Consider the following 14,665-nt stretch of genomic DNA (forward strand, 5'->3'; position numbering starts at 1 on the left):
AGGTGTCAGCAGGAATGGCTTATTCTAAGGCTTCTCTCCTTGGATTGCAGGTGGTCCACCTTTTTGTTGTGTCCTCACAAGGTCTTTACTCTCAGTACATAAATCCTTGATATTTCTCTGCACACCCTTGGTGTCTAACTGCATATCTAATTTCCTCTTTGTATGGGGGTACAAGTTAGACTGGGTCAGGTTCAACTCTATCACTCCTATTTTAATATAACCACTTCCATAAAGGCCTTGTCTCCAATTATGTTCTTTTTTTTCCCTCTCATTGAGTTTATTGGTACATTTTAGGTATACAGAACAGTTACATTCATTATTGGGATCTTGTACCTTTACATGACAGGTCTTGGTTCTCATTTTTTTCCAATTATGTTCTGAGGTATCAGGGGTTAGGATTTCAACATATGAATTTGACAAGAACACAATTCAGCCCATGGATTGCTCCAGTCTAGGAGACAAGATGGTACAGAGGAAACAACAGAAGGATCCAGAATCACACAGACAGGATGTACGTCCGGTCTTGTATCTCTGAGCAGAAACTAAACTCTCTGAGACTGAGCTTCTTTTTCCATATAACTTGAATGATAGCTACATTGCAATTACCAGAAGATTAAAGCTCCTAACATAATGAATGATACACAATGAATGCTCAAAGAATGTTGTCAGTTCTTCTGTGCTTCTTTCTACCTTTACTCATCACACACAGAATCAAATAAAAAATGATCAACATACATAAATAGACACTAGCAAATGTCTGACTTTAAAATATTAAGTGAAGGAAGCATTGGAATAGAGATTAGTATGAAACTGTAGTTTGGGGTTGGGTTAATTCAGGAAGCATGTGTGTAAGTATTTTTAAAGGCATGTATAGTACATTGAGAATTAAAGGAGTTTTACAATGGGAAAGATTATTGGAAAGCATCTAATCCTAGATTCCATAAGCCAGGGGACATGTTCTACTAGTGATTGAGAACTATTTTATGTGGTATATAGACCTTAAACAACATGTACTAAGTGAGTTATTCTTCCAAATCTTTCAGTCCTTCTGATTATGTCCAAAAGAAAGTCTGAATTTGTGCTCAGCTGCCTTTAATATTCCTCAGGAAGAACCCATTTTAACAAAGATCGGGCTGCATAACCATTGCATCAGGAGGCAAGCTCATCTAATGATTTAAAATATTGTCTAATTTTCAATGTTGTTTTCTACAGTCCATTTACACTGATTTTTAGTAAAATTTAAATTTTAAAAGAGAGTAAATTTAAAACATGAAGGTAATAATATAGGCAGTGAAAGATAAAGCGAGCAATCATTCCCATGGTCCATCCATAAGTGAAATTTAGGAGAAAGCAATTTAGCCCATCTCATAAGGAAACTGGTGAGCAAACCGAGGTTCAGGAAAAGGAAGGTACTCTTCCTATATCCCATAGCTAGCTTTCACTCGGATCTAATTGATGTCAGACAATTTCTACGCTGCTAACCTGAAAATAAAGTGCATATAAAATAACCAATAGGGTGTGATGTGAGCTGCAGGAAAACATTCATTCTAGAGGCTGGAATGTTAAAATTAGGGGAGGCACAGGGATGGCAAAGACTTCCATATCTGATGTGCAGTAGCAGAACTTTTCACCAAGTCTAGGGCAATAACCAGGGCACCAAGGAAGTCCCTGGATCAGGCCCAAAGGTTGTAGAAGCAAAGATTCCTCATAGACTCAAGCAAAGATGGCTTGAATCCCAATTTCTCCACTTGGCACGAAACCACAGTGTCTCAGCTCATTTCTGCTAATGACTCATCTGTAAACATGTACAGAAATGATAACAGCTAACATTTATGGGGCACTTATCTGCCAAAAGGAATTGATAAATTATCTCACTTAACCCTCAAAATAACACCTGAAGACAGTTATTACCATTCCATATGACAGGTGAGAATGTTTATATTCTGAATGGTCGTGTCACTTACCTGCATCTACGCAGCCAAACAAGTGATGACGTAGGAGTCAAAACCAAGCCATTTCAGCCTACACCCTGGCTTTAACCCTGAAAATATCAGCTCCTGCTCTGCCCAATCCACAGCACAAGGAACCCTCTGTGTGCCTGGGGTAGAAGGGTAATTCTTGTCTGCCGCTGCAATCCCAGGATGCGGCAGGCGGAGGAGCTGGCCAATCGGGAGACAGCAAATGGAGGAGCTGGCCAATCATAAAGCCTGGCCTCTCTTTCACCTCCTGCTTGCCCCACCTAGTGGCCAGAACTTCAGTAACTCTTAAAGCGGTGGTTCCTGTCAGGTCAGGCTTGTGGGCAGGCGGGGTGCTTCTCTGTGTGTATCTTCGTCCTGTTTGGGAGAGGGAGGACTGCTGAAATTTCCAAGCTGCCTGAGGCTGCATCTTAAGGCACTACGCCTTTAGGGGCCTAACCTTTGAGGGCCCCGCTGCGCCTCCCAGGCATCAGTTGGGTAGAAGGGCAGTTGGCTGTGTGGGCAGAGCAGAGACTGGGTTTTTCTGTAGTCCGGGGTCACTCTGAGCCTGTTTAATGATGTCCCTATCCAGTTTGGTGTAGTGAGGACTGCAGACACTTCCAGGCTACTTTAACTCGTCCGGGATGAAAACTGTAGAGGTAGTAAACGCTTTTGGGGGGGGGGTGAGGAAAGTTTGAGCTGTGTCCTCTGGCCATGGATTAATGCTTTAGTGGCTTGAGGGGGGGTCTTCTTGTCGTCCCCACTTTTCTCAGTTAAGTACCCATTAATTGGCCTCTAATTTTGGAATAACGATGTGGAAACTCTAGAAAAGGTTAGACCCAACTCTATCACCAGTCCCGAGCTCTCTAAATTCCTTCCCTCAAATTCTTACCCTGTGAGGAAAATCAACTTGTATGGGCATTTCTCTAGCCATTTAGTCTTACTCTTGTTTTTTATTTTTACTTTTTACCTTTATTTCTCACTTTAAAATTCTTTAATTCCATAACCCCACTCCATTCACTACAGTACTTTTTAAAAATCCTGCTCACTTTTTCCTCAAACCTGAATCTTTTGGTTTGGCATTCCCAAATAAGATTTTTCTTTTTTATTTCTTTCTTTTTTATTGTTGTTATTTTGGTATCGGAGATTGAACTCGGGACTTTGCATTTTTGGGAGGCAGGTGGCGGAACCACTGAACTAAATCCCCCGACCCCCCAAATAAGATTTTTAACACTTTTTAAAGCATAGGGGTCTTAGAGGTGAATGCAAAGCATATTTTACTCATTAATGTCTCAAAAACAAAATTACGTGTTTTTTTGTTTTTTTGTTTTTTTTTCCCCACAGTGGCTCTGGAGTAAAATAGGATAAATTCCTCTTGCTTGGGAAAAGGCAGGGACAAACATTGATTTAAAGGTTAGTTGGTTTCTATTATTTTAGACAAACAGCCTGATCCATAACTGCCCAGATTTCACACTGCTGGAGCTATCATGTGCTAATTGTAGTTTATTTTTTCAAATCATTTTAAGAGGTTTGAATGGATTAAGACTGGTTTCTAGTGAACCACCACCTTTCTATACACAATTGGTAAAAAACATGTACGTTACTATGTATATATCACATAGTAGCATGTCACTTTATATATGTTTTAGTTATTAAAACTAAAAATGTTGCCAAAACTAAAGTGGCCATATTGCCTACCAAGGATTAGTCAACAAATAATTAAATCTTATTTCAGATTTTATTCTGTGAAGACATTGTAAATGGGTCCTGTCTTTCAAGAATAATTTAGAGACATTAACACTACATAAAACTACTGTAGAGAAGATCTTACACAATTTCTAAATTGTAGTTTTCAGTATGGATACTTTCTGAAAAGATGGCATCTTCACTTCCATTGTAAGGGACCTATCTTGTGGATCTGGTTTAATTACAGAAACCTCATTGTAAGAATTCCAGTTCAAGTCATTTTCAGGTGGAAAATATAACATATATTCTTTCCTATATTAGAATAGAAATCTAACCATTTGTACAGACAATTTCAGTTATTTCAGTTCTGTAATAACATTTTTATTTTAGAAATATGGAATATTACTTTTAAAGTATACATGTTTCTGATTATTGTATTATTCTTTTAAAATCAGATGTTTAAGAATAATGTTACTGACCATAAGCAAAAAATGGAAGCCATAATTAAAAACGTTAAAACAATTTCAATGGAGTTGAAGAAAATGAGAGGTATGTATGGAATCATTAAAATGTTTACATGCCACTGTTACAAAATAAATGGTAGAACTAATTCATGCTTCTGCTAGGGTGTATTTTTCCAACTAATTATGATGTCTCTGTTAAGAAATGTTTGCAATGTGAACTCTATAGATGAAATAGGTTTGAACATTGATCTGAGAGTTAGCAGACCTGAATCCTTATCCCTGACACTAACAATCTAATCATTTTGTCTAACCCTTCTAAATTTACTTCTCTTCCTTTAATCACATAATTATGCTCTACAAAATTTAGTGTCTTTATCTATGAGTCCTTATTAAGTGAGCCCTTAAGGTTCATTCCAAACTTTGAATTAGAAGTTTGAATCTGTGAGTTAAGAGTTCTTTGATTGAAATGGATTCATATAGTAATAATAGTCTATGTTGGGGAATTCCCTGTTTCACCCATCAACCCATTCTATTTTTTTATCTTTTATAGTGAGTTTATTGGTACTTTTTAAGTATACAGTACATTTACATTCATCATTGGGATCTCGTAAACTCATTCTACTTTAAATAGCTCCTTGTCATAGATTAACTGAAATCAGTTCACCTGTTCTTTCCCTCTAAATCCTATTTAACCACGAAAACTACATTGAATATATAGTTATTCTTCTTAGAATAACTCTTGCATAGTTTTGAGACCTTCAGCTGCAGAAAACAAAATACCAACTTATTATAACTTAAGACAATAAAAGTCTAAGGAAGAGCAGCCCTAAAGTTATCTTAGAGATTGAAGGACTTCAGCAAAGACAGATCCTTTCCATCTTTCTGCTATTTTCACTTTATCACTACTCGTGGTCACTACTTTCAAAGATGGCCACATCTCCTGTATCTCTGTTTAAACATTTCCCCAGCTGCCTCTGGAACATCTCCCCTTTCCTTTAGTTGGCCACAGCCAAGGAGAATGGACTGACAAGACAATTTGGACCAGTCAGAATTTACTGCTGAAGGTAGGGAGGATAGCACATCAGTTGGGATCAGGTTATGCCACCAAAAGATGAGGAGAGTGACTATTAGTTAGACACCCAATAGTGAGTTCCTGTTGTGGGTTTTCCCACGTATTTTCCCTAGAGTAGCATTTCCCAGACTTTGATCTGAAAATCCTGCTGTCTCGTGTGTGTGTGTGTGTATGTGTGTGTGTGTGTGTGTGTGTGTGTGTGTGTGTGTGTGTGTGTGACAATGTCTTGCTGTGTAGCTAAGTCTGGCCTTGAACTCACAGTGATCCTCCTGCCTCAGCCTCTCAAGTGCTGGGATAACAGGCATGTGCCATCATGCCTGGCTACAACAGATTTAATAGATGATATACTATAAAACAGAGTCCATGTTCTTATGGTGAAATAAGCTTGGGTCATTCTGTATGTTATGTATTTCTCTCACAGACTCACAGTGCATATTAACAAAGGCTCTGAGGGATTTAGTCTAAAGAGAATTGATTAGTTTTGCTTGATTCATCTTCCCTTAAAATGAATCTCAACACTAGTGAAGATTCTCTTTCTAAAATGCAAATCTGTTAAAACCTTCACTTGGCTTACTGCTATCTTCAGCTAGAGTGCAAATTTCCTAGAATGGACTAAGCAACCTCCTGAGATCAGACCTCTGCTGACTTTTCTGGTCTCATTATTTTCTCCCTGAATGTTCTGTTCTCTAGCCATAATGAACTATTTGCATATCCACTCATGCTCTCTGTTGTGTATATGCCTTAACACATACATTTTCCAAAATCCCATTGCTACACTCCACCTCTACCATACTAGGTTAACTGCTGCTTAATTGAGGTTGCTTATATCAAAAAAACTTTTTGGGAATTGGCATTTTTCCTTTCTGCCCTATCATATCACACCATGTTGCAATCACATGTTTACTTACTTTTTCTATTCCTGCTCAATTGTAAAATCCTTAAAGGGTATTCATAGTATTTAACACAGTGCTTCAATATAATAGATTCTTGGGAAATGTTTATTCACTGAATAAATGGTTCTGGATGATTAAACTCATTTAAAACCATTAGAGAATCTTTATATTCCTCCAAAAATTGATCATCTATTTGTTCTACTTTGGGGAATATTCTTTCATGAAGTAAAATAGAAATACTGAATATGATAGACATGTTCCTGAAGTTATGTGGGTAAGTCAGGCGATTAAGATATTCTAGCCTAGGAGAATAATTTCTGGTAGACATACAGGATTAAATGAACATTTATCCCCACTTCCTCCCAAAATAATGTCAGAGGCTTAACACAAAAATTTTCATAATCCAAGCATTCTTCCAAGAGCTCTACATAAATGAATTCACCCTATGAGGTTGGAACAATTATTGTTGGCATTTACAGATATAGAAATAGACATAAAGAGGTTAATTTTCTCAAGGTCAAACAACTCAGCAGTGGTAGAACTAATTTTTAAATTAAATATAAGTGATTTCAAAGAGACAAAAATGTATAAAGAAATGAATAACAATAAAACAGAAACGAATAGACAAGTTTGAACCCTAAAGTCCAAAAATGTGACTAAGTTAGCTGAAGACTGCTAAGAAATAAGTTTCCAAGACTCGGTGCATGGTGACACTGGAATCCTCTGGAAATAAGGGTGAAATTTGATCAATAACAAGAATGTTTTAAACCTAAATGTTTTTAAGATACTATAGATTCCTCAGATCTTTTGCCCCCTAAGCATACTAGGTAACTATCTGCCTCTGGAAGAGTAGTTTCTTGGTTTAAAAAAGGAACCAGGTACTGCTATACCACCTGGAATGGGCCTGATCTCATCTGAAAAAGGAATCTCTGGCTTAGAGCTGCTAGCCAGAGTTGAGGGAGAGTACTGTACTAAAAACAAAGATATTGAGACAAAGTTGACATGCTAAATTACCAAACCCTCGGCTTTCCTTCCTCATATAGCTTCTAAAATTCGCTTGGCCAGATTTATATTCTTCAAGCAGATTTTTCTTTCAGGGGTATGACCTACTTAAAAGACCTAAAGATACTGAAAGAGATTCCTTCAACAAAATAACCCAGTGGGATCATTCCACAGTATAGAATTCCATGAGCATAGAGCATGCCATGGTCTTTAGTGCTGCAGTCTTAAATATAAGCAAACAACACTGGCAAACCTAAATTTGGGGAAGACATCCAATATGAAAACCAGATAAAGCTGAAAAACAGCCAAAGCCAACAAATAAATTCAGTGAGGGAGAAACAAATGCTAAGGAGAGATGAAAATGTCAAGAAACTACTATTAATACCCCAGAGAAGTAAACTTTCTGTATTTATGGAAAAGGAAAAGGATGTGGTGAAAATTTAGATAACAAAATAAAATTAACAGTGAAAGTAGAAATGAAAAATTACAGAAAGGTTGAAAGGTAAATAAAATCCCCCTAAAGTGTAGAACAAAATGACAGGTAAAAAGTGTTAGTGGAGCAAAAATGACAAAATCAGTGAATAAAGTCCAGTATAATAAATAAAGTGTTAGAAAATAGAGACAAGGGATGGGAAGAAATTCGTTGCAGAAATAATTTGAGAAAATTTCCCAGCACTAAAAGACGTGATTTTCTACACTGAAAGAGTTCAACACAATGGTTGCAAAGAGATACATACCAAGGCACAGTATTCTGAAATTTCAAAACACTATGAGAACAAAAAAGATCAATTAAGCTTCTGAAAAACAAATAGGAATTAAGAATTAGTAACACATGAAAATTTTAATAGCAACACTGGAAGCTAGAAGATAATGTAGCAATGCTTTTAGAAATCTGAAGAAATATGAATCCTAAACTCAATTTCTAAAGTCAGACAACCCATTAATTGAACATTAGTATATAGAGAGAAAGTTTTAGGCATATCCAGCTACCACTGTTCCCCTCCCCAGGTTACTGAGGCTATATTCTCCTAGACAAGGAAGCAGACCAAAAGGAAAATACATCGGAATTCTGGAAAGGGGAAGAAGTGAAAGAAGTTCTTAGGATAAATGCAAAGGGAGTTCTCTATGCAGGAGCTGCATAGCAATCCTAGAGAGTAGTCATCCCACAGGAGAGCAAGTCAGGAGGTTTCAAAAGAGGGGAGACCTACAACTAAGACTAACTAGATGGGGAGGGGAGGAGGGGGTGAAGGGAGGGCAGAGGTAAGGGGAAAAAATGAGAGTCAAGACTTGTCATGTAGAGGTACAAGATCCCAACAATGAATGTATCTGTACTGTATCCCTAAAATGTACCAATAAACTCAATTAAAGCTGAATAATAAAAAAAAAAGACTAGCTAAGGTGTTGAATATATAAAGAGATTTACTCAACCGGGGGATATTTGGAATATGCTCCTGATAAACAGTGAAAACAAAATAATTATTAATTGTGGTTGGAGGTAGTTTGCAAGAAGAAACATGTCATATAAGACTCAGCAGTAAGAATATTTATATAATTAAGATTTCAGCATTAAATATTGAGCTAGCAAAAACTGTCCTCTATGTTGCCGGAGAAAGGAGTAAGTGAAACATCTGTGTCTTAATCTTTTTTTTAGTCCCAAAAATTGAAAAACAAACATGCTATTTAAAGATACGGAGATAAATACTAGACCATACTCTCCCAAATAAATACAGCACAGAACACAACAAACAACAAAAGCAATGAAAATTTTTAAAACTTGAAACTGGTTGTCTCTGGGAGATAGGAACTTTTATTTTTGTAACATGCCTTATAGACCTGAATCTTTACACTATGTACATATTTAACTTAGATAAAACAAGTATAAGATTGTAGAATAAAATTTGCATGAATCAACTTGCAGTGTAAGAAGATACCTGACTAGCTGAGTTAAAGAGCTTTTCTGGTTAATTTTCACATCATGCATGTTTTATAGTACATAAATCTGATTTTAGGGGCACACTTAAATTGTAAGTTGATCAGTAATCATTTGCAAAAAACTAAATTAGGAATTACTTAAAGCAATAATAGTTATTTATGACAAATGTACTACAATATATCTGCTATTGTTTTGTTTTACTCAGAGCTCTCCCAGTTACTGCTTTGTGACCTTACTCTGCAGTTTAATTATCCTATGAAGACAGAGGAAACTGAAGGAAACAACGCCCCATTTGAAAAGTCTGAACCATCAGATGTATCCCTTGCTCCAAACAGTTTTTCTATCTGATTTCTTTCTTAGTTATTATGGGTTCCTGGTGGGTATTGTTGTTGTTGTTGTTGTTGTTGTTGAATTAGCAAATATCTGAGAAAACTGAATTTACTAATATACTTCATACAATTAAAAAACAGTAAAAATAATATAGAGTTGTAAATAAACATTTCAGTTTCTTGAAGGCTCTTTTATTGTTTTAATGTTTGAAGATGGTTGATTTGTTCCTCTACAGGAAAGAGTATGACATGGGAATTTGGCCATGAGGCATTACTTATTCTTTACTTTATGCTTGAATTTGCTTTAAGTTAGTAGAGAGTTACTAAATTACATGTGAAGGTCATATGAGTTTATATTAATCAGAATTCTTCTAGTAGACAGTGCCAAACATACCAGCTGATGTATTTATTGGATCATGTGACTTGGAAGTCTGTAATTGGAATAGATTTCATGGACTCTACAAATTCACCTCCTGTTTCCATTAGCTGTGCTTCTGTGTGTTGATTTCATTCTCTTTTTGTAGACTGGTTTCTTCCACATGGTGGGTAGAAGAAGGTACCCGGTCATAAATCAAATATGCACTTGCTACAGTTAACCCACCAAACATCATAGGTTAGCCCTGCCTACTGCAAACATACTCAGAACCCTTGAAATTAATCTATAGTAGGGCTAAATCATCTACCACAAACTCTAAAGTGTTGATTGTCTCATGTACTTTATTGAATGTCTATATTCAAAAAGCGCAGCAACGTCTAACACTGCAGAATATTGGTCGTTTTCCTCTTCGGATCACATGGCTGACTGGGAGCTGCAATTGCCTGCTCCCCAGCATCATAAGAGTATCATACCACATATTGCTTGCTCAGGAAAAGAAAAAAATTCAAAATAGTCTCTACTTACATGCCTATTGTTTTTATACCATCATAAAATTGAAATACTTAGTCAAATCATAAGCTGGGAACTGTACTTTTCAAGTGAAGTTTATAAACAGTTAGTTCAACTGTTTTGAAGGATTCCCAAAGCCAACTTGGGAAAGGATGAAGAGAGGGGGCTTTGTGACCCTCTTGTCAGGGGGATTCAAATGAAAAGCAGTGCTATGACTTATACAGGTGTCCCCCAAAAGCCTGTATGTTAAAGGCTTGATATCCAGCCCAGAAGGTGTAGCCTTGAGGAAATGGGAAGGGAGTCCTAGTGGAAGGAAGTTACATCATTTGGGGCATAGAATATGGGACCCAGACCTTTTCTTGTCTGTTTCTGTTCCCCAGCTACCATGAGGTAAATAGGCTCCACTTCCTCCTTCCTATTCCCTCACACACCCAAAGCAATAGACTGAAAACTTTGAAACCATAAGCCAGAATAAACCTTTCCTTCTTTTGACTATCTGGGGTATTTTGTCACAGTAATGAAAAAGTTGACTAATACAAATAGTATCAAAAAGGAAAGTGTGAGCAAATTTGCCTGTGTATAAACATTGCTCCTTTATCATATCAGGAAGTTGTTAGTAAAATCAGCATGACTGGACTATGCTTTGGAGTTGGGTGGGACGGGGGGGTATACAGTGTAGGTGTGGGGTAGGGATGTGACAAAATGACGATTTAAACCTAGATGTATTTGATACCAAAGCCTCACCTCTAAATTTAAAACATTTTCTTTTGGTACTTGTAGTTTAAATTTGCTTTAACACAAAAATATAATAGGATGAATTAAACAACAAAGTTGTTTTAAGGACACAAAAGTGAGACAGTTTTAATCCCAGGAAATTGTCCCAACATGCATTTATTATGTCATAAAAAGTACACAAAAATCCCCCAGCAAAATAAATCAACAAATAAGAATGAAATTATATTTCTGAAGTCTCTGAAATTACTGCTGCTGAGAAAATGAATTATAGTACTTTTAAAATGGTATAAAAATTGATAATTGCCTCTGACAAAGTTTAACTCTAAAATAACGAGTTTTATGGGATATCCAAACCTAGTATCGTCTAAGTGTTTTTAAACTTGTCCCCATTTATTTCTGTAGCTATATAAACTATTACACTTTGAAACAGGTATTAAAAAATACATGTCCGCTTTTTCAAATGAAGTACTTCAGTGCATTACTAGACTTCAGATGTGAGCATTATTATGCTTGCATTTTACAAACATTAAAGAATAAATAAATTATAGAATATTTGACAGTCTTCATTTCAAACATTGTTTATAAAGGGAAGGACAAAACTCTTGTGTCGATGTTGACAGGCTCATTTTCGCCCCTTCACCACAGTTGTTCTTCCCACACTGCCAAAAGAAGCAAGAGGGAGCTGCCTCTGCAGGGCTGACTTACTATGGATACCCTGCAGCGTGTGTTAATGTGCACTGGTATCTGGAGCCTCGGTTTTTCCCATCAATGAGCAGAAGTGGCATCTTCCTGAAGTAGTCAATAATATCTGACACAGACAAAAAGTCCTGGAAAAGCCAAAGTAGAAAGATAAATCAACACTGAAATCGACAGCATGAATTTCACTCGCAGCTTTTAAAATCTGCACAATGTATCCTATTTCTTCCAGTTAAGAGAACTGTGGAGAAAAACAGGTAAAATTTGGCAAACTTCAGCGATTTTTGCTATCAAAATTTGAAACAATTCCTTGTCAACATACAACAAATCATGAATAAGACAAAAAATTTTAAACGATATGGGGGATCATTTACTCTAAATATTCTAATTATAATACCTTCACTTTGGGGTTGCTCTCTTTGTTTCTGTTTTGGGTTATGGGCTCCATATCTCTTTGACCCCAATCATTAACAGTATTAAGAAGTATAAGAAATTAAGAGGTCAGACATCCTTCATGGTTTCTGGAGATGGCACAGTATCTATCGCTTGGTATAATAGTTCCTTCAGTACCTCTCTTGCTATGTCCCCACTACAACCCCAGGACTCAGCAGCCATGCCTTTGCATTCATAGCCTGGAACACCCCATCCTTGATGGCCAGACTGGCAAGAAACCCATTGATCCTTCTGGATGTGACTGAAAAATAAGGCACATCTTTAAATGCTTTAAATTTTTATCAAAAACACATGGCCATTAACCCCCCTCCAAACATTCCCTCTTGCTTTGAAAACACCCCATCATCCCTGCCACTTTCTGAAACGGTTCTCGCAGTCCTCTCATGCATGTCTTTAGTTGCGCTGTCACAGCTGCCTCAGTGCTCTGAATCGGCTCAAAACATTTACCTTTCATGGTTGTTTTGATGGTGGGGAAGAGCCAGAAGTTGCTCAGGGCCAAGTCCAGTGAATAAGGTGGATGATGTCAAATAGTGTTTGCTCAAGCCTGACTTTCTACTGGATGGCAGTCAGCAGTGGCACTGACTAGATCTTTGATCACGTATTAAGATACTCACAAAAGAGGACTTCCAGAACTCCTTTACAAAGTGTCAAGTATGATGGGATAAGTGCCCAACGGTGAGTGGGAGTATTCTGAGGGGGAATGATGCCAATGTGTCTTTCACAATAATAAATTTTTAAAATATTCACTGTATTTTCAGTCATACCTCGAATGGACCAGAAATCACATAGGTACCACAAATAGGATCTTGTACTTTCTTCGAGTCTTATTGTCTAGGTACTGTACTTTCCTCAGGCCACTACAAGTTGCACTTGGGTATTTCCACACTAGACCAAGAGAAACCTTGGAGGACAGACACCTCTACCTCTAGAAAGCCTAAATAGCTCTATCTATAGTGAACAATTAATTCAAACATTTTACCAAAATCATATGCTTTTGTATTCATTTGGGTGGTCATTACTCAAAAGTATTTGGTTGGAAATATAAGTTACAGATGAACTGTTTCTCACTTGGAAAATGTTTAATTGAGCTGGTCTTCTTCCAACTTCGAATTTACTATTTTATTGAAACAGGAACTCACCATGTAGTCAAACTGGCCTCAAATTTGTGTCAACCCTCCTGCCTCAACCTCCCAAGTGCTGGCTGGGATTCCAGGCATACCCTGCCACACCAGGCAACAACTTTCAATTTAAAGAGGGTGTTTTGTGACGTTAAATGTGGTTGTTACTTTCCTTTGCAAAAGGCAGTCCCGAGAGTATCTTTTATATCAGTTTTGATTACCAACCTCAAAGTGGAGTGAGATTCTAAACCTTGGTCCCCAAATTGGAAAATTTCTTTGGCAACTTGCCCATCTTTATAGCACAAACCTCCGCGTTTAGTAAGAGATACAAATAATGGTCATACCATGTTCTAGTTTTCCTTCTATCCCAGGTAGTATTAATTTAAAATATAGCCTTGTAAGCATAATGTTCTTATATTAAAATTTTCTACAGAGGTCAATAACAGAAGAGATTTGCCTTAGAAAATCTAACTAGCTCTAAAAAATTAAATACTTTCTCCCTACAACCCCACCAACATTTGTTGTGTGATTTCTTGATAGCAGCCATTCTTTGTGGGGTGAGGTGGAATCTCAGTGTTGTTTTCATCTGCATCTCTCGAATGACCAGTGATGTGGAACATTTTTTCATATATTTACTTGCTTTTACTTCTTTGTCTGAGAAATGTCTGTTCATTTCAGATGCCCATTTTTGAATTGGGTCTTTATATTTGGGGGGCTCATTGTTTTGAGTTCTTTATAGATTCTAGATAATAGTCCTTTGTCTGAGGAGCAGCTGGTAAAAATTTTTTCCGACGTTGTAGGTTATCTCTTAGTTCTGTTCATGGTTTCTTTTGCTGTGCAGAAGCTTTTTAATAAGATGAGATCCCAGTTGTTGATTCTTTCTGCTAGTTCCGGTGCTTTTGTTCATAAAGTCTTTTCCTATGCCAATGTCTTCAAGAGTTCTGCCTAACTTATCTTCCAGCAAATTTAGTGTTTCTGTTGTAATATTTAGATCTTTAATCCACTTGGATTTTAATTTAGTGCATGATGAAAGATAAGGGTCTAGTTTTAATCTTTGGCAGGTTGAGATCCAGTTTTTCCAACACCATTTATTAAAGAGGCTATCTTTCCTCCAGTGAGGATGGTCAGCTCCTTTGTCAAAGAAGACGTAACTGAGTACATCTGGAGTTGTTTTTGTGTCTTCCAATCTGTTCCACTGATCCTCAGGTCTGTTTCTTTGCCAGTACCATGCTGTTTTTATCACAGTGGCTTTGTAGTATAGTTTCAAATTGGGAATTGTCATACCCGCTGCCATGTCTCTGTTGCCTAGGATGGCTTTTGCTATTCTAGGTCTGTTATGGTTCCAAATGAATTTTTGGATTCTTTTTTCTATTTCTGTGAAATATAGTGTTGGAATTTCAATTGGCATTGCATTGAATCTGTATAGCAGTTTTGGTAGTATGG

The 14,665-nt window shown here is 37.0% G+C and overlaps 2 protein-coding genes across 7 annotated transcripts in view; one reads left to right on the top strand and one right to left on the bottom strand.

Moving 5' to 3' along the window:
* The window catches only part of CUNH5orf58 (chromosome unknown C5orf58 homolog), a 33,543-nt gene extending 23,893 nt beyond the window's left edge, over positions 1–9,650 (top strand). For 4 of the 6 annotated variants that reach the window (XM_019207227.2, XM_019207228.2, XM_019207230.2 and 1 more), the window contains 3 exons: positions 3,300–3,368; positions 4,097–4,190; positions 9,211–9,650. In XM_019207227.2, coding sequence (XP_019062772.1) covers positions 4,097–4,190; positions 9,211–9,353 — 237 coding nt within the window. In that variant the 5' untranslated portion in view covers positions 3,300–3,368 and the 3' untranslated portion in view covers positions 9,354–9,650. Of the gene's footprint in view, positions 1–2,227; positions 2,287–2,358; positions 2,615–3,299; positions 3,369–4,096; positions 4,191–9,210 lie in introns of those variants that run through there. The other 2 variants (XM_019207231.2, XM_019207232.2) reach the window with 2 other exon arrangements.
* Lcp2 (lymphocyte cytosolic protein 2) overlaps positions 2,273–14,665 on the bottom strand; it is a 55,308-nt gene continuing 42,915 nt past the window's right edge. The window contains exons 21-22 of the mRNA XM_010622193.3: positions 11,661–11,782; positions 2,273–2,333 (exon numbers count right to left, since the gene is read on the bottom strand). Of these exons, the coding sequence (XP_010620495.1) occupies position 2,333; positions 11,661–11,782 (123 nt within the window). The 3' untranslated portion in view covers positions 2,273–2,332. The remainder of the gene's footprint in view (positions 2,334–11,660; positions 11,783–14,665) is intronic.

Source organism: Fukomys damarensis, unplaced genomic scaffold (genome assembly GCF_012274545.1).
Source record: "Fukomys damarensis isolate Sample0158 unplaced genomic scaffold, DMR_v1.0_HiC HiC_scaffold_9, whole genome shotgun sequence".
Lineage (NCBI taxonomy): Eukaryota > Metazoa > Chordata > Mammalia > Rodentia > Bathyergidae > Fukomys > Fukomys damarensis.